Source organism: Elgaria multicarinata, chromosome 9 (genome assembly GCF_023053635.1).
Source record: "Elgaria multicarinata webbii isolate HBS135686 ecotype San Diego chromosome 9, rElgMul1.1.pri, whole genome shotgun sequence".
NCBI classification, from domain to species: Eukaryota; Metazoa; Chordata; class Lepidosauria; order Squamata; family Anguidae; genus Elgaria; species Elgaria multicarinata.
This window is the reverse complement of record NC_086179.1, coordinates 49,602,456-49,621,502: the sequence shown is the minus strand read 5'-3', so window position 1 is coordinate 49,621,502 and position 19,047 is coordinate 49,602,456. Positions and strand designations below refer to the sequence as shown.

The 19,047-nt window shown below is 39.0% G+C and overlaps 1 protein-coding gene across 1 annotated transcript in view; it reads left to right on the top strand.

The window, feature by feature from the left end:
* PTPRQ (protein tyrosine phosphatase receptor type Q) overlaps positions 1–19,047 on the top strand; it is a 131,294-nt gene that overhangs the window by 68,655 nt on the left and 43,592 nt on the right. Inside the window, exons 40-44 of the mRNA XM_063134713.1 lie at positions 1,188–1,339; positions 4,585–4,726; positions 6,105–6,377; positions 10,106–10,432; positions 15,155–15,276. Coding sequence (XP_062990783.1) covers positions 1,188–1,339; positions 4,585–4,726; positions 6,105–6,377; positions 10,106–10,432; positions 15,155–15,276 — 1,016 coding nt within the window. The remainder of the gene's footprint in view (positions 1–1,187; positions 1,340–4,584; positions 4,727–6,104; positions 6,378–10,105; positions 10,433–15,154; positions 15,277–19,047) is intronic.

Below are 19,047 nucleotides of genomic sequence, written 5' to 3'. Positions count from 1 at the left end.
CCCTGTCACAGTTATTAAAGGAGACATACTAGTGCTTTGTTAAGGGTCATCAGTAAGAAAAGGATTCCATCATGCAAAACAGTAATCGAAGGGTGGGTGATTCTAACTTTCATAAAATCAAAATGGTTTTACCAATATTTCTTAAATTCTCAGGCGCCAGAAAGGTGTTGGTTTTACATATCCTGAAACTTTTATGAGGATTGGTGAAACATTAAAGGAGAAAGCAGTTTAAAGACAAAAAGCAAAATAACCTCTCTTTTTCAAAAGTCATTGGTGGTTGAAGATACCAGGTGGTTTTCACCTGAAACAATGATGGGTTTTTATTGTTCCTGTATTGAACTTGGTGGGAAACTATTCTTTTTTAAGTTTCATTTCATTTAGTCTTTAAAATAAGCTGCTGCTGCTGCTGCTGCTTCTATGTAATGATAGTCAGTGGGAGTAACCATAAGCACAGGTATGCTCAGTAGCATTCTCTCTCTCCTCATCAACCACCACACCTGATTTAAAATGTTGAGGGGTGGCCTATGATTTACCTCATTATTAGAGTTTGGTGGGTTTATGGAGATGCTGAATCTGTTGGGAAAGGTGAGGTGGTAGGTTCCCCCCACTCCCACCCGCACACACACATATACACATTTTGTTGGGAGACTGGCATGTGTGCAAGGCGGGTGAGCATACAAGATGAACACAAAAAGAGACAATGGTCTCAAGATGCTATAAATGAATTCATTGGAGAAAAGCCTGGCACATTTCAGCCTCTTGCTTTCTATGTGGCCAGTTTCCCAGCAGATTCAACTTCCAGCCAAACAATTCACCAAACAGAACTTGACAGGAGCTGAGAGGACTCTTTAAGTCCTACTAAATGGAGTAAAGTACAATGATTAGAACATATTATTAGCGGTTGAGAAGTAGAAAGAGAAGATGATGCTCTTTGGCAGGTTAGTGAAGGGGGTGAATCTGGTGGGAAAGGAGGGGTGGTTGGGAGAGGCCCTTGATTCTGCTTGGAAACTGGTGTGTGAGGAGGACTCATAACAGATTGAAAGAACAATTGTTTAACCAGAACACTTGTGAAATAAAATGTTAAGAAATTAATGCATAACAAAATTGTAATGGTTAGTTTATCTTAAAAAGTAGCCATACACATTAGTACCATATGGTGTTAAAGCTCACGAAATGTATTTTCACAGTTCCATTGGCTCCTCCTGAGAATCTGACAATTATCAATTACACATCTAATTCTGTGAGGCTAAAATGGAATCCAAGTCCTCAGCCAAATGGTGTTATTAGAAGATATGTTTTTAACATTTTTGATAACAGCAGTCAAACTACATTTTATCAGGTATGTGATGTTAATATTATATTTAGACATCATCATCCAATAAGCACCAACAGTGTGCAAAGTGATGCAAAGAAGTGAATTTACACAGAAAGGTCAAAATGGAAGGGGTAGTACAGGCTCTGAGGAAACTACAGCAGTGAAATGAGTAACATAGCAGACAGAATACAATGGTTGAATCTGACAGCAGAGATGGGCTTTGATGCTTTTGATGTGGGTTTTATTTTGAGATAGTTTGACATTAGCAGGAGGGATTTTCTCTTGGCATACAGAGCAGCACAGCATGAAAGATGGAAAGAAAAAAGCATAGGAATAAAAAAAAAGATCAAACTATCAAATTTTAGATCATGAAACAAAAGGGTGAGCACACTATATTCTGCACACAATTAAAACATTTGAGGGGAGAGTTTATGTTCAAAAGCTGCTCTTCCCCAATACCTCAGAACTCTTCTCTGAATTTCTCCAAATTCAAAAAGTAATGCAGTGATTTGGACAAGAGGCATATAAAGGAAATATTCTATCTGTGCACTTTTTATCTGACATTTTAACTTGCACCCATGCAATTTAAAACATACTTTTTGAATTTAGGGAAATTTATAGAGAAAAGGTAACAGTGTGGAAGACTGGTTTAACCTCCATACTCCTTTTTTCCACAATGCATGCCTTTACAGATTTGTCTATGTGTGACTGGTGAATTTGTTTGATTTATGTCACAGGCACAATTAATGATAGGGCCTTTAATGGTTACATGCTTCTACCTTTGGCCTAGGATCCAAATGCATTTGCTTATCCGACAGGGATTCATTCACTAAGAATTTATAACATGCATTACTAAGGCTACAGTGATTGCTCAATGAAGTGGACAAGCAGATCCTAAAGGCCAGACTGGTACTCAGGAATAAACTACTTCAGGACAGAGCCTGAAGAGAAATTGACAGAACCCCACATGCTATCATCTCCCAGCTCAAACTTTTTAACTACCCTATTTCTTCGATTCTAAGATGGACTTTTCCCCCCATACAAACAGCTCTAAAAATGGGGTGTGTCTTAGAATTGCAGGTGTGTCTTAGGGTTTTTTTTTCTGTTGGTGGTACTGAAATTAGTGTGCGTCTTACAATCGAAGAAATACGGTACCTACAGTGCATTTTCAGTCCTTAGATGGTAGACCTATCCTTACTTATAGACAATCCCCTAATCTAAAACACTTACCAGCAACGATAGGCTACATCACAGAGACACAAACATAGGAGCTAAACCATGCAACAAATCTAAATGACAACACTGTCCATGTATCTACTCTGGCAATCATAGGATTGAATAACATCAGCACAACAGCAAGGGTTTATTCAACTACTCATCCTCCAATGTGATATATGCTATAATCTTCTAGCAATATCCATTTGGGGTCTATGTAGGACACACAGGTCAGTCTTTACACAAAAGAATAATTGGACACACATATAATTTTCAGAAATGGCAACAGATATAAATCAATAGGAGAACATTTCAATCTCACAAGACATTCTCCTGCTGACCTGAAAGTTGACAATCTCTTGCAGAGGAATTTCAAAGGATTACTCCAGTGTGAAACTGTTGAATCATAACTTATGAAGAGATTTGATTCTTATCCATTTGGCCATGAATAAGAACAGTGGCTTCCTGTCCCAACACAGTTGTTAACTAACTTAGCAATGGTAGGATGTTGGTATTATCACCAATTGCCAAGACTGTGAACATAGACTGTACTTTCTGCATTTACAGAGCAATCCTATGGTCTCTGGTAGAGTCCCAAAGACCATAAGGTAGTTCAGATTCCCCCTCCCAAGGTCATAGAATATGACATCGGACCCTTCCCCCTTCTCGTTGCAACTGCTGCAGAAAGCAACATGCAGCTATTTTCCAAGGTCACAACAGCAAACTCACATGACTCCGTAAAAGTCAAAAAGGAGGACATCCCTCTGGGCAAGTAAAGGAGAGGAAAGACCAGGATCCTATGGCCTTCCTGTTGCCCATTCCTGCCCACTGCCAGGAATTGAGCTAGACAGGCTCAGTGCCCTGCATTGCTGCTTTTTATTTTTTAAGAAGGAGGAACAGGAAGCAAAATTGCCTTTATCTTCCTCTGGGGCTCATCTACACCAAGCAGGATATTCCACTATGAAAGCAGTATATAAAAGGCAAGAGCCACACTACTGCTTTATAGCGGTATTGAAGTGCACTGACAACTGTTGGGGCCCATTGACACATACCATATGCCACTTTCATAGTGTTATATCCTGCTTGGTGTAGATGTGTCATGGGCCCCAACAGTTGTCAGTGCACTTCAATACCACTATAAAGCAGTAGTGTAGATCCTGCTTTTATATACCGCTTTCATACTGCTTTCATAGTGGAATATCCTGCTTGGTGTAGATGAGCCCTTGGGAGAGGATAGATGTTTGGGCCTTTGTCCATTACCCCCCGCTCAGCCGGTACAGCTTGAGTGGGAGAATCAGCAATTGCGGTGGGGAAGAGGGGAATTATGAAAGCCTGTCCCACCCTGTTCTCGGCCTCTCTGGTTTTTCGGTATAGCAGAATAAGGATGGTGACCACTCTGGCACCGTCTGGTGATTGGCATGTCTGGAGCTCCTGCTCCTCGCGAGTTTTACAGCTCCCATGTCAGGATATGGTATGCCTTTGGAGATCCTCTAACCTCATCTACTCAGAGTTCTATGGCTTTGAGTGGGGATGATATGGGATACTCTCTCCACACTCTCAAAGTGTCGTATAAGAGTGGGCTGGGTTTACCCAACTCCTGGCTTACGAGAGTGGCTCATCCATAATTCCAGGCAAGTTGCCTGTGGTAAGGACATATAGATTCCCACACTTTTCACATGCAGATCCAGGAGGGGTTGAATATCCCTTATTGTTAAATGAAGAGACCCTAGTTTATCCCAAACTCTGATGTCTTTATTGCATGCTTCCTTCTCCACTCGCAATAACTCCCATCAACCACAGCCAGCATGGTCAAGGGTCAGGAATACTAGAAGTCATAATCCAAAACATCTGGAGGGCACTAAATTGGAGAAGGCTGCTCTGCACCTGTATGCAAATATACTTGCAAAGTAACACTTCATGCCGCTGATGGACTCTAGTTCATGAAAGCTTATGCCATAATAAATGTGTTCGTCTTTAAGCTGTTTATATATTACACACACACACACACACACGGGAAAATAGCGATTTCATAGTATTTTTTTTCTTAATCTAAGAATATTTCAGGTCCACACAATGAAGCTGATGTTCTTGGACTTGAACCATTCAGCATTTACTTCATCAGTGTTTCTGCATTCACAAAAGTTGGAAATGGCAATCAATTCAGTAACCTTGTACAATTCACAACAATGGAATCAGGTTAGATTGCTTAAAATGCAATGTTGTACGCATATGTATTTGCTTTCACAGCTGAAATAAATTCTTTCTGTCCTCTCCAAATATGAAATATGAAGGCTATGCAATTCTCATATCTTCATTTAACATGCATCTTCTTTGTATCAGTAATATTCATATTTCTCCCTTTCCCTTAAATCCTTCCTTTGACCTTATCTTGGTTAGGCAAGTTTCTGTAGTTTAAACGTACATATTGGACTACAGAGGCAGAGCCCGATTCACTCATTTAATGGGCTGAAGTACATTGATTTAAGTCAATCCAATTAATTGCTTGTTCTATTGCAGTGCCGTGCAAGGGAAGTCTTTGCTACCATGCTCCTGTGCTGGAAGCCAGCTCTATCCCCAGCACTGGGACAATAGCTGAGCAATAATTGCAGTGCAATGATTCCTTAAGATAGAGGGAATAGTGAAGTAGTGAGAGCAGGGGAGGCTGGTGACTCTGATGTCAGTGACGTTATGAATCTGCTCTGGGTTTCAGACAGAACTCTAAAGGAGCTATCCAAGATGTGGAGCAGCTTGGAGTTCTGACTGAAGCCTGGAGCAGATTTACTGCCTCAGTGATGTTGGAGTCACCAACCTCCACTGAGTGAGGGACTGAAAGGACTCTTAGGGCTTTTAAAAGATGAAGGAAGGGGGTGGGCATAGAAGAGGAAGTGGTTCTGCCCTTTTGCTTCACTGTCATGGGGTGATTGCTGTCCTGGAGTGCGGGGGTGGGGGACTTACTAAGACAGAGCAAAAGGACTGTATTTTTCCTCCAGTCAAGCCCTGGCCATAAAAGAAAAGCCAGGGCTGATGCAGAGCTCAGTGTTTTTGTTGCATGCATGCCACCTTTAGGGAGCCCACTTAAGGAGTCTTGGCGTTATGGGGAGTAGGGGCACATTCACTTCCAGGGGCCAGTTTCACACTCACACACACTCACACTCACACGCACACACACCAGGTGGGCAGTCATAGGTCCTCATGTATAGTCCCCTTCTTCTGTGCTCATGCTCCCTAGTTTCCCCCACCAAGTGAGCTGGTGGCTTCTCTCTCAACAGGCAGGCTGTCATATCTGCTGGGATCTCCCTGTGTAGCCAAATTAATCTGTGGCCTATTAAAATCTATTTGCATGTTTCAGTGGTCCTTCTTGTTCCCATCCCCCCTGTCTTTTCCACTCTGGGCACAATGCGAAGACTTCGCTTAACAGCTCTGCTCAAGCGCTCTTGTTATGCTGTCATATCAAGTGTTGGAATGCTTGCCCATACTTGAAATATTACTGTGCTCATACTGAAGTGTACCGTAATGCAATTGCCCTTTCAGGTTTGTAGGAATGTTAACCTCTGATACATGCTTCTCTTTGAAGCTCCAGATATTGTCCAAAATATCCAGTGTACTGCAACCAGTTGGCAGTTAGTCGTAGTCCAGTGGGACCCTCCTTTGAAGACAAATGGGATTATTACCCATTACATCATAACATTTGGATGGAATTCAACAATAGTATCTTCTGATAATGAAACAGTGCATACTTTCGGAGACTTATTATCAAATACCTCTTACCAGTTTAAAATAAAAGCTGCAACAGCTGCTGGGGAAGGAAAAGAACAGATATGCAATGCCAGCACATTTCCAGAAACAGGTAACAATTTGTGCAAATAAATTTGCACTTGATAATTTCAGTGATTTTCCTGTCCTTTTCAATCTACTACACTTTCCTAGTCCATGAATTTGTTTTTCATATGAAGTATTGAGAGAACATCCTTTTTGGCTAAGAACTAGAATGTTATTATCATTGCTGAAAGTACCAAAGCCATTTTGTGAAGATGATTTACATTTCTGCTGTTTTTATGAGATTCCATTTTACTGTATTAAATATTTTGTTGGAAACAGTGGTACTTATTTCTAAGTAAATATGTTCAGGAGTTGATGCCAGTAATGACAAAAACAAGAAAATGGTTATTATTAGGTCAACGTTTTCTTAACTATGCGTTCTTAACTATGTGTTCACATGAATTGTTTTCTGTTGAGTAGTATTCACTTGAAATTGGAGACACATGATTAGGAATGGAAACAGTTTTATAGCTTCTTAGTTTTTCTCAGCTTCTTATTTATGGTGGTCTATGTTAGTCACAGACACATAGCCAACACTGAGTCACTGCCAAAGCATTTATTTTTGACACCAAGTGAAATCAAATTAGGTTCACTGCCTCATTGCAAAGTCTCTGAACAACAACATTTGGAAGGATTTGGAAGGATTACTTGATTGTTTTACTATTGGGTTCATTGCAACTGAATGCTACATGAATAATGAAGGGAGAGATTGTTTATAATACTAAGGTCGTAACGCTAAGGTATCTTAGACTAATACATTTTAAAATCTAAGAATATTTGGCTTCCTTTAATAGAAGGAAATATACAAAGTCTGTGTGCATAAATGTTTTCAAATGTACAGAATTGCAGCCATTTCCATGGATGCAAGGGCCTTTGATCCTGTGGAGATTCCCATGAACAGAAGGAAGGTAGAAATTTTCCACCAGTTCTCCCCTTCCCCTGCACCAGTTCCTATACAGTTCCAGATGGTCCACCAATCCCCTGAGATTTGATGGGTCTGAGGAGGGAAGAGGGAATCAGCAAAATTTGCCCCCTTTCAATTTTATGAGCCATGTCTGCCCTTTTCACAAGTAGAACTCCACTTATCTCTGGATCCCACCCATACAAAACAGTAGACGAATAAACAACAAAAAAAGCCAAGACCAACCTTCCCCAACATAGTGCCCTTCAAATGTGTTGGGCTGCAACTCCCATCAGTCCCAGCCAACATGGCCAGTGCCTGCTGGGATAATGGGAACTGCAGTTCAACACATTTGGGGGGGGCATGTCAAAGAAGGCTGCCCTAGACTAATAAAAAGCTCTTATCCTGGCACCTAAATCTCATCAAAGTAAGTGACAGGCGATCAGCCTCCATAGGGAACTCCTGGGCCTTAAGGCTATAGGCTTGTCTATATGCTGTATATTCTCTGTCATGGCTGTGCAGTTGTGCTCTTTTGTTTATATGACACAGCTGCCAATTCACAGCCACATTGTATTATTGCCCAGGAAGCTGCACATTTTCGATGTCTCGTTTTACTGCGAGTATTTACTTTGCTTCAATGTGTGTGTGTGTCAGCGGTGGCTTCAGTTCAGATTAAGAGAGTGGGTGTAGTTAAGGGGGGGATTCCAGTGCAGGGTAGGTGTTTAAATACAAGGCAGGGGGGCTGGCTCCAGGTGGATGCTTTCTAGTGGTTGCCATGGTGACTTTATAGTTTCATTCTGGAATGAAAGTAAGGACAGATATTGTATATAGTGCATAAATTCAGTGAACTGTGGCTGTGCAGATGCAGGCTTTCAAAGCTACAATGTCATGCAGTCCCTTGATGTTTGCTGATGTTACTGCTGCGTGGTAATGGCACTGCAAATTTTCTGGGATAGCCCGTGCTCACTCTTGCCATGTAACCCTATCAATGCTGCAGATTTGGGGGGGAATTAGTAGCAAAAGTGGTGCTGTATAGACACCCTTAAGGGTACTTGTGAAGTCCCTCTGAACCCCAGCCCCTTCCCATTCCTTCACAACCCTGTGGACCTGACTTTGTGAGCGGTGTGCTTCAGCTTAATTTCTGGCAGTAAGAGCTTTAATCTAATTTATGCTGGGTTGTTGCTGTTATTATTATAGTATTTTTGGCCCTGCCTCTTTTGCCTTTAGCCCTGCCTACCACTGGAACACATCTCCTGGGAGCTTCTCTGAAATGGAATTTGGTCCTTTGGATGAAAGAAGTTCCCCACCCCTGATCTAGGCATAACAAGGTGGGGAGGGCCCTGAGAGAGAAAAATGGGGAATTAGAAGACATTACTTTTCTCAGAAGCAACATCTTGTTCTGCTGGGTATTGAATTAAAAGTTATTCCTTATATGAAGGAGAGAGTGAGGATTGCCAAATGTTCTGAAAATTTTTGACTGACATTTATTTCCAGATTCAATTCCATTAAGAACTTGTAATGAGGTTAAGGAATAATTTTTAAATAGCTACTATGTTCTCTGGATTTTAAAGTGTGGGGTTTTCTCCTTAAAAACTTTGCAGATAGGTTAGTCTCTCTACATTTTATAAAACAGATAAAAAGCTTGCATTAATTTTACCCCTCAATTCTAACTTTATTTTTTGGAATTCTCATTTTTTTAGTGGAACATATTTTCAAATCAGCATCCTCAATCTGGGTTTTACAAACCTGAGCAAACTATAATTTACATATAGAGTCTGTGTAATCTGTATATAGATAGGCCAAATCTATGAAACACTTTACATGCAAGTCAATGAAACTGTGTACACTCTGAAATGCATAAATAAGGACAATAGTATGTGGAGCTTATGATAAATCTCAAACAATACTTTAAAAATAGTTGATTTCTTTTTACCATTGATATACACTGCAATGTGATGGATGCTTACTGGGAAGTAAGTCCCATTGAACTCAGTGGAACTTGTTCCTGAATAATCATGCTTAGGATTACACTCTTAATGACTTGTTTATGAAGATAAATATTCAGAGAATCCTTAAAATAATATTAGAGCTCAAGTGCACACAGGGACCTTTAGCACATATTAGCATATCCAACAAATTGGGTGTATCTACATACACAGGAATATGGAAGCAGATATGCTTCCTCCGTAGGAATGAATGGGAAAAGCTCTTCAAGGTGGGTAACTCTACAGTTACAGAACATTACAGTTCCTAAGCCCATAAGAAATTGCTGGAGTGGACTGGATATATTTATTCTTTGAATTGTCACAACTCTGTTCCTTTCTAAAGTGTGTGTGTATGTGTGTGTGAAACTTTGGGATTTAAAATGGTTATCTCAAAAGAATCCTAGTTAGCAAGAACATCAAATGACGGTGTAGGCAGACCAAAAATAACTGCTAAATAATATTCCATCCCCCTGCCAAGCTCTGAACCTGAATATAACAACAATAATACCACCTCTCCTCACAGCAGAAAGACAACTTGGTGTAACTGGAAGGTTTGCCTTAAATCTCACACTTATGTTCAATATTTCTGTAGTGTCCATAGACATTTGAAACCCTTCTTCCCGAATCTTATTTCCTGGAGTTATGCATGTTATTAAGGGAGGTATCCCTTCTGTATGCCAGTGTATATCATTATCAAAACAGACTAATTGTTACCTATCAATCAGTCACAAATGCACCATAAGTAATCGTGTAATAGTATATCTTTATATCACAGTGTAGTCTATTTTAGTGTCATCTTGATTTCAACAATAAACACAAGCTGCTGCTCACTGTAAATTGAGGTACATAATTTGTTTTATTTGCTTTTAGCTCCCAGTGCTCCTAGAGATATAGCATTTGCAAATGTACAATCAACACGTGTGACCTTGAGATGGAGAATGCCAGTTACTATCTTTGGCTACTTTCAAAACTACAAGATTACCGCACAGTTACGATCTGTCCACTGCATTAACTGGGAAGCTGTTGAATGTATTGAATATGAGAAGGAGCAATATTCCTATCTTGCTGGAGATTTTACAGAGGAAACAGTGTATGATCTGAAAAAATTCAGATGGTATAGATTTAGAGTTTCTGCTAGCACGAATGCTGGTTATGGCAGCTCTTCACCTTGGATTTCTACACAAACTCTTCCTGGCTGTAAGTAAGAATAACTATTACACCTCTTTGTTATATGTTTGCATCAAATCTATAAATGTCAGGAGTATTCACACACCATGTATAATTCATTATATAGATTATAAAATTGCCTTGGTTCATATCCAATGTTAGTCCTACGTAGAGTAGACACATAGAAATGAATGGAACTTCAGTTAGACTAACATTGGATGTAACCCCTTGTTTTGGTCAAAGGATATTCCCTGGAAATTCAATTTAAAAATGCAGCTTTGGTTTAAAAGACTATCTGTAAGAATTTGTATTACTCTATTATATTCTTTGACGTTCACAGGAATGCACAGGTGATGGATATTAAGTATACAATATTTGAAAGAGGGTTTGATTGGGAACTATCAAATAGCATTGCATTTAGCAATTTGTTTCTGTTTTCCATGACTTTTTCAGTTTCCGCAGAAACATTCTAGCAAAATAAATAATAGAAATGCATATTTAAAATGTAAGTAGAAATGTACAGTTAATATTTGTGAACATTTCCCCCATACGTTAATGGCTTGATACAGTCTAAAAATTTAAGAGATTAAATGTTAGGGTGACCATATGAAAAGGAGGACAGGGCTCCTGTATCTTTAACAGTTGTATTGAAAAAGAAATTTCAGCAGGTGTTATTTGTATATATGGGGAACCTGGTGAAATTCTTCTTTATCACAACAGTTAAAGGTGTAGGTGCCCTGCCCTCTTTTAAATCTGGTCACTCTAGTATAGCTCCTGCACCTTTAACTGTTGTGATGAAGAGGGAATTTCACCAGGTTCTCCATATATACAAATGACACCTGCTGAAATTCCCTTTTCTATGCAACTGTTAAAGATACAGGAGCCCTGTCCTCCTTTTCATATGGTCACCCTAATTAAATGTTCAAAGTGGCAAAACTAACATCTAATTTCAACGTAAACTTGGCATAATTGGAAGATTTAAAACTTTTAAAATGAGCTTACCATTCCAAATTCTGTGAAGAAAGGTTCAGGAAAATGTATGGTAGTCAGTAATTCTGGGAAATATTTCTCACTTTTAGATCTTAGCAGCTGCTTGTTCTGCTAATTATCAAAAACAGCTGCTGAATCTAGATTTTTCCAGATTGTAGAAATTATTTAAAATAAACAAGAATGAAAATTGATTTCTCATTTCCCCTTGCCAAGGAAACCTGCAGTTACTTTAGGGCTCAGCAATCATATCATCTGTGTTTTTCATGGAAAACTTACCTTGAAAAATCTTAAGCCATCAAGTCACTGTTTGCTTTAGTAATTTACTATTACTAGCATCAGAATGTCTAGAATGTCTTATTCCACTGTAGTTTTGTTTGGGGATTTTGTGCAAGAGGTGCACAAGCACTACCAATAATTACCCCTTGAATAGTTCACACCAAATCTTGAGTTTGCGTTATGGATACGGGAGATTTGAAAGGACAGTTCAGGGGTTCTGTGAAGCATCATTCAACATGCAAAATTAGATCATGATTGTGGCCATGGTGTTATAAAGACACAAACACCATGGGTATAAGCTCATACTTGATACTGTTTATAACAATTTGCATAGTAAATTAAAACTGATCTGTTATTTTAAAGTATCATTATTTCTGGGAAGATTCATTTAATATGTTAACACTTTGGTAACTATACAAATAGTAATATTATTTTGTAGTATGTTACCAATGCTATTTCTACTCCCACAGTTAGACAGATAGAGTACTCAGCCTTCTGTTTTATAGATTGTCCTCTTAGGAACTGTCTTTCTGTCTCATAAAATAGTTTGATGGCACTGTTATTGCATTGCTGATAAATTATTCAATTCATCTTTGCAATGGGATCAGTTTTCGAAAGAATCTATACCATTACCATAATATTAAACCATAAGTTTGTTCACAATACTATTTCACAATAGAAGAAGAAATGTTAATAACAGTTACAGTTTGTCATAGAATAGTGAGAAAAGCTGTCAGTACTGAAATTTCTTTTACATAGCTATTAATGGTAGGAGCTTTGTCCTCCTTTGCGTGCTCAGAATACTGAAACTAGAGATTGTGAAGCAGAAATTCAGTAGGTAAAGCTTTTCATGATATGCAGATTCAGTGATGTGAATGCTTATCTGCTAAACTTCTGCTTTAAAGGCACATGAGCCCTATCTCACCCCTCAAACATTAGCAATATTTGAAAAATTGCTGTCTTCCTTGCTTTGTATTCCTACAATACATTCAATCCAGAATCTAACCAAAGTCTTCTTGCATTGCTTCCTTTATCCTGTGGACATACATCAATGAGAACCATTAGCCCAAACCTGGGAGGGATCAAGATTGCTCCTGCTGGCTCTACCCTTGATTTCATGCACTGTATGCAGTGCCTGTGCATGTATAAGCTATATAGTCATAGTTTTTCTTCACGTGAGATGGACTACAGGCTTCATACAGATAGCAAGTATGGATGTTGGCTGTGTTCAGAAGATAGTATGAACATGGAGAGATTGGGACAGAGCCAACAGGTGCAATCATGCCCTCCCTCCACACACTCATTCTACCTTCCGTGCCATTTGCACAAGGGCTATTGTCTCTTCCACTAAATGCTTCCTTTGAACAAGTAGGAAAGCTAGTGCCCCGTTTCTAGCTGCACATACTAATGAATCAATGTAACAGTTGTAATTAATTAAGTCTGTCCCCCATTCTCTCCTTATTGTTCCTACGTATACAGAGGCATGCAAAAAGTAATGCAGGGACAATGACAGACAATATGCAACAACAGAACAACACAGTGGGACATAGCCAAAACCTCCTTCACTGCAGTCATGTGTTTTAATCAGTTTGACATATTCTGCTTAAATTCCCCCCAATGTGTTTTGCCAGGTACTATCTGTGAGTTTATATAAAGCATTGTCCAGAACAAGGCCATTGGTATGATCAGTAGATTTCCCTTGGAATTAATCTGTGAGAAACAGCTGCCCCTCACTCTCATCACTTTACTTCCTTTTGCCTTATTTACTAAAGTCACCAAATAGATTTCCTGTAAAGATGCTTCTGCTGATTTAAAAACAGGGCAGAGTTAACACTACTGAATTGCCTCTATATCCCGAATTCCTCGCAGATTTTGCAATAATGAAAAAGAAATGATTTCATTCTAGTTATTTTCCCTCTGGAAAATATTGCAGAGCTGGAAAGATATTCAAGTAATACATTCAAAACTATTTGTCAAATAATCTGATTTTTTGTAAAACATTTGTGTTGTAAAAATGCAGGCATAGATTTACTTTTAGACATGTGATAATTTATAACCTTATTTCTAAAACACTCTGCCAATATAAGCCCTAGTGAAGTGAATAGAGCCTGAGTCAGAGGATGTATTTGAGCATCAGAGGATCAGTCTTACATTTTGAAGACCTGCTCTGTAAAATGATAAGCTATCCAGACGTACCATCCAGCTAACAAACTTAACTGCTGCCTTAGCATCAGGACACAGATGGATGGGAAAAAATGACCCTGACCTCCATAAGACCCACATTCCTGTGCAAGCATAGAAGCATGATAATCAGGAAATGATGGTTATTAGTTACAGAAAATGCATTATTGTGAAAACCAGGGAGAAAGTGCTCATGAGAGGAAGTGATTGGATTATAGGGGAAAGAGTGAATAAGACTAGGTCATTCCTACTGAGTAAATTGCTGTGATTTATAAGAGAAGGGGTATGGTGATACCTTGCCCCATTACTAGCTAGACTCATTTCACAAACAATCTTAAATCAGTATGTGACAGTTACCATTGGCACAAGTTTGTTTATGTAAGATGTTTGTTATAAGGCTCCAAGACTGAAGCTAATAGATTTCTAATTTCCACTCATATTTTGGTTATACCAATTATCTGATGTAAAATTCTATGTCTTGGTGAACATTCCTCAGTTATGATGAAAGCCAGCGAAAGGATGTCTTGGCACTTTAGATAAGGAGTTTGAAAGGCATTAACATCCTGATCCTAAATACATTTATATAGAAGTGTCTAGATGTGCATCCCTTTGAGGGTGTGGCAGCTGTGGTTTTCACTCACCCTATGCTTCTGGTTTCCAGGCATGCTGCCAGCCTGCCACAGTCTGAGCTGGCCACATACAGGCTAACTGCCACATGCCAAACTCAGTTCAAAATGGCTTTGATACTTAATTTCAGCTTCCCAAAAGCAACAGTGGCAATCAGGTACCCAAAAAGCTAGTCCAGGCTGAGTTCAATTAATGGCTGGTCTGCATATATCTGGCTAGCTCAGTCTGTGGCAGTAAAAAAAACAGTGCATGGACTGGGGAAAAAACAAGGATTGTCCTGTGAACAATCCTTAATCTCACTAATATCAATGGAATTTGCTTCCCAATAAGTGTGCTTAGGGCTGAAGCCTACACTCTGGAAGGGAGTTTATTGTAGAAAGTGTAAAATATAGAAAGTATATAACAGTGCTATATAGCATTGTATATAGAAATCTAAATATTCTCTCCCATGGTCTTTCCACTTTTTAAAATTAATTAAAAAACAAACAAACGTTCCTTCATTCCCCCTCCCTTTGCCACTAATTATATAAATAACCTGATGGATAATTGTGTCTTGAGCCCACCAGTAATGTTACAACACGGGAAAATGGGAATTGATTGTTATTAGTAGATTGCTCCGAATGAGATATTTTTGGGAACAAACCACATCTCTTGATATATTTTCAATGTTTTTTGCAGTTCCAGATGCTCCTCCAGAAAATGTAACTGTAGTAGTTACATCTCCTTATAGTATTAATATCAGCTGGAATGAGCCTGGCATCATTACAGGACCAACATTCTACCTCATTGACATTACCTCAGTAAGTCACTTCAGCTTTTTACTCTTTGACCATGAATGATATGGATTAAATATCTTGTGTAACATCAGTGTTTCTTTTCTAAAGAGAGAAGTCCTGAAGCACAGGTTTTCCTAGAAATCACAATTCCTGTCTTAAAATATTGAATATTAGAATAGAAATTGAATACTCAGTTCTGAGGAACTGGTTAAAACTAGCAGCATTCATTGGCTTTAGCTAGACCTACCTGGTCTAGCAGGACGGAGGGGTGAAGATCTCACGATATTATTAGGGAAATGCATTGTGCCCGCCATTTTTAAAAAAACAGACAGGAGTGCAAGAGCGGTCGTGCGCAAAAGGTAAGTCCTTTTTTAAAATAAATAAATAAATCCTCCACTCCCCCCACCCCACCCCCGATGGGCACAGAGCTCCTGAGGAGCTCTGCACCCCATGCACTGGTCCTGGCTCCTCGTGAGGAATTGCGAGAAGCCGGGACAAACCGTGGCACCCAGCCACATGTTCCACGAACTTGGGCTCAGCCCGAGACCGTAGAAAAACCAGGCCAAAAGTGTAGGGCGAGATCCTGGGGCAAGGGAGGGATCATCCCTCCCTGATCCCAGGATCCCCTGTGCATCATGTGGATGCACAGGAACAATCCCGGGGATCACCCCAGGATAAAGCCCCATCTAGCTATGACCTTAGTGAGTGATCAGCTCTGATGGGAGAAAATAGTGTGACCATAAAGAGGACAGTGTGGAAAAAGCGAATGATACCCCTCTACATTTCAAGAAGGAAAGTAACTCTGGAGATGCTGAAAGGCAAACTTTTATTTGTTATTACTTTCCATGTTGTTACTTCCAGAGTTCAATCTTGGCTCAAGTTTAGAAAAATAACGTTGCAATCCTTCTGAGAGAAGCAACTCACCAAGCTGTATTTTGTTTTTATGTCACTTTTTATCTATCCATTGCATGTTTTGGTGTTGATTTTGCTGGTCTGTGACTGTAATAAATAACAATGTAATGTAATGGCTCAAGTTTAACTTTAGCTAGCACCATTGCAAACTGGTGCTAGCTAAATCACCCCTATAGATTATTGGAAAATATCCTTTCACCATGAAAGGTTGTTTCCAGCAGTCTAATGAAAAAACAGCACACCAACAGTATACCGTGTTTCAGTCTAAACATGCGTAGGATTGAACCCTTAGAAATATAAATTATATCCTTAGAAGCTTTAGGCTGCAATCCTTTACCCATTTACGTGGCAGTAAACACCACTGACTGCAATGGGATTTACTTCTGAGTAGATATATACAATTGCAATGTAAATTGTCTTAAATCTCAATATTTCAGCTTAGTAGATCAGGGACTAATGAACTTTCAAGGCATACACAGACATAGTTTAAGAAAAAATTTCAGTATCTTTCTCCCCCTGCTCCCCGAATATGTTTTTATTTTTTAGAATGGCTTCTTATTAAGCATTGTTGACTATATGATCAGTAGCTACAGGTGTGAAGTCTTATAGAGACAGGTCCATTGATGCTTAAAGTGCAATAAAACTACCAGTATGACTGTAGTTAAAAATCCTAGAATAAAATGTTATGGCTCCCTAGGGAAACTGCTAGTAATTCACATTCCACCAAGCAAGTTGTATTTTACAAAATTCCCTTTAAAAATATTCCAGTTAATTAAGGTATTATCACAGTTTTAAGATTTTTTGAAGGCAGAATTTTAAAAATAAAGCTATCAAACCTTCTCCATTATTTATGTATACTGTTATACACACACACACACACACACACACACACACACACTATGTATTAAATTGAAGTTAACGCTACTATCCTGTATCAATTACCTAAGAGTAAGCCCAACTGAATTCAGTGGGATTTATTTCTAAGTAGACATGTATAGGATTGTACTGCAAGTTTTTGTGCATGTTAACCTTTCTTTGATCTTGCAAGTCAATCATTTGTTAAAACACACACACACCCTGATCTATCCAATATAGTTTACATTGGTCAGAGCTTCCATTTCAGTAACGTAAACTTTCTTCCCAGTACAAAGTTCTTAGAACTGTGTGCAATATTTTAGGTATATATTAAGATGTTCTAAAGCAGATGTCTAAATATTGTTATCTGGGCGTATTATTTTCTGCCTCAAGTTCATGGCAACTTTATGTTGTGTTGGGGGACCCTCAAGGCTGAAGAGACTGTGAGTGGGGCATTTAAATTTGGTATACTGCTGTGAATGGGCAACTTCTCACCCTCCCCCCACCAATTAACCTAATACAACAAATTCAGCACTAAATGTTGTTTGTTTCAAAGGACTGGAGCTTTCGATTTTCAGAGTAGTTAAACCTCATCAGAACAGAATTTTAAGATCTATATTGGGAACCCACATACATACCATGGCATAGTACTTATGGCTAGAAATACAATTTTATAAAGGTTTGTCAGCAGACATTTAACTATTGGTCAAAATGTAAGACAGAGTTTCACCTGGCTATTATGTTGTTTAAACAATCCAGTTTTAATCCATTGAGGGAGAAATCCTGGTACCAAAACATGACATGTTTATCTCAGAAATATGATAATTCAGAGGCTTAGTTTCTCCAGAAAGACCATGCCCATGCTGAGAGGAGTTTTAATTATGCACTAATAATGTGTTTTTGCAGGAAGATTTTGTCTCACTGTTCCATAAAGATACTCCTGTTATGATTTACTTAAATATAATCCAGGTCTAGATTATTTAAAATCAATATGTTTTGTGTGGAGGTGGAACTCACTCTTCCAAGATTTCAATTAATGCCATTTATAATCCTTGATGGCAGATTAGCTAAAATACTGGATAATTTACATTTTTGCTGTTGTGGCTCAAATGAGGTTAAGGATCTTCTCCGTTGTCTGTTTAACTGTTCACTGGCTCAAGGTACTAGACAAAAATATATTGTTGATTTGTTAAAAATAGGTACTAATTGGCCAATTTGTCAAAAGACAGAAGTTTTGCTTTTAACAAGGATCCCAAGGGGCTGTATCTAATGATGTGACTATGCTAGCACTAATGACATTGTGATAGTGTAAACCAAATCTATTGCATCATTAGCACTTCCTAGAAAAAGGAAAAAAGTAACTTTTTGCCAGTACAGTCTGCCAATTTCGGCAGTATGGTTTGCTCTTTAATTTCAGAAACAGCTTGCTGTTTTCTTCCTTTGCTTAGCAAGTGCTAACAACATTGATGTAGCATTGTGACTAGGAATGTCAGAGAAATTCAAAATGAATTCAAATTATTTTTGATTTCTATGAATTTGATCTTCAGATTCTGCAGCAGACTAGCATTTTCTGAGTCATGGGGAATTTTGGAATTTTACACAAATTTTGCCATACAAAAGTTAGTGGAAAGTCCATTACCCCCACTCAGCTGGTACGGCTTGAGCGGGAGAATCAGCAGTCGCAGTGCGTGGAGGAGGGAAATAAAGGCTGCACATGCAGGCACACATGGGCCACGGGAGGCGGAGGCATAAAGGCCGGTCCCGCCTAGTACTCGGCCTCTCTGTTTTTTGGGGGGCTAATATGCCTTTTTTAACCTCCCCCCCCCCAATGTTTTATGCATCTCTGGTTTCTCCTCAGCCTCCATTGTGTAGCACTAAGAAAAATACACAAAATAGTGCATACCAGTAAAAGTTATGTAAATTGTGGCAGACTGTTTTTTTTACATACTTTTCTGAAGGATGGGGAAAAATCTGATTCCGTCAATGAGTGGATGATGGAATGAAAGACAATCTGTGAAACATACACGG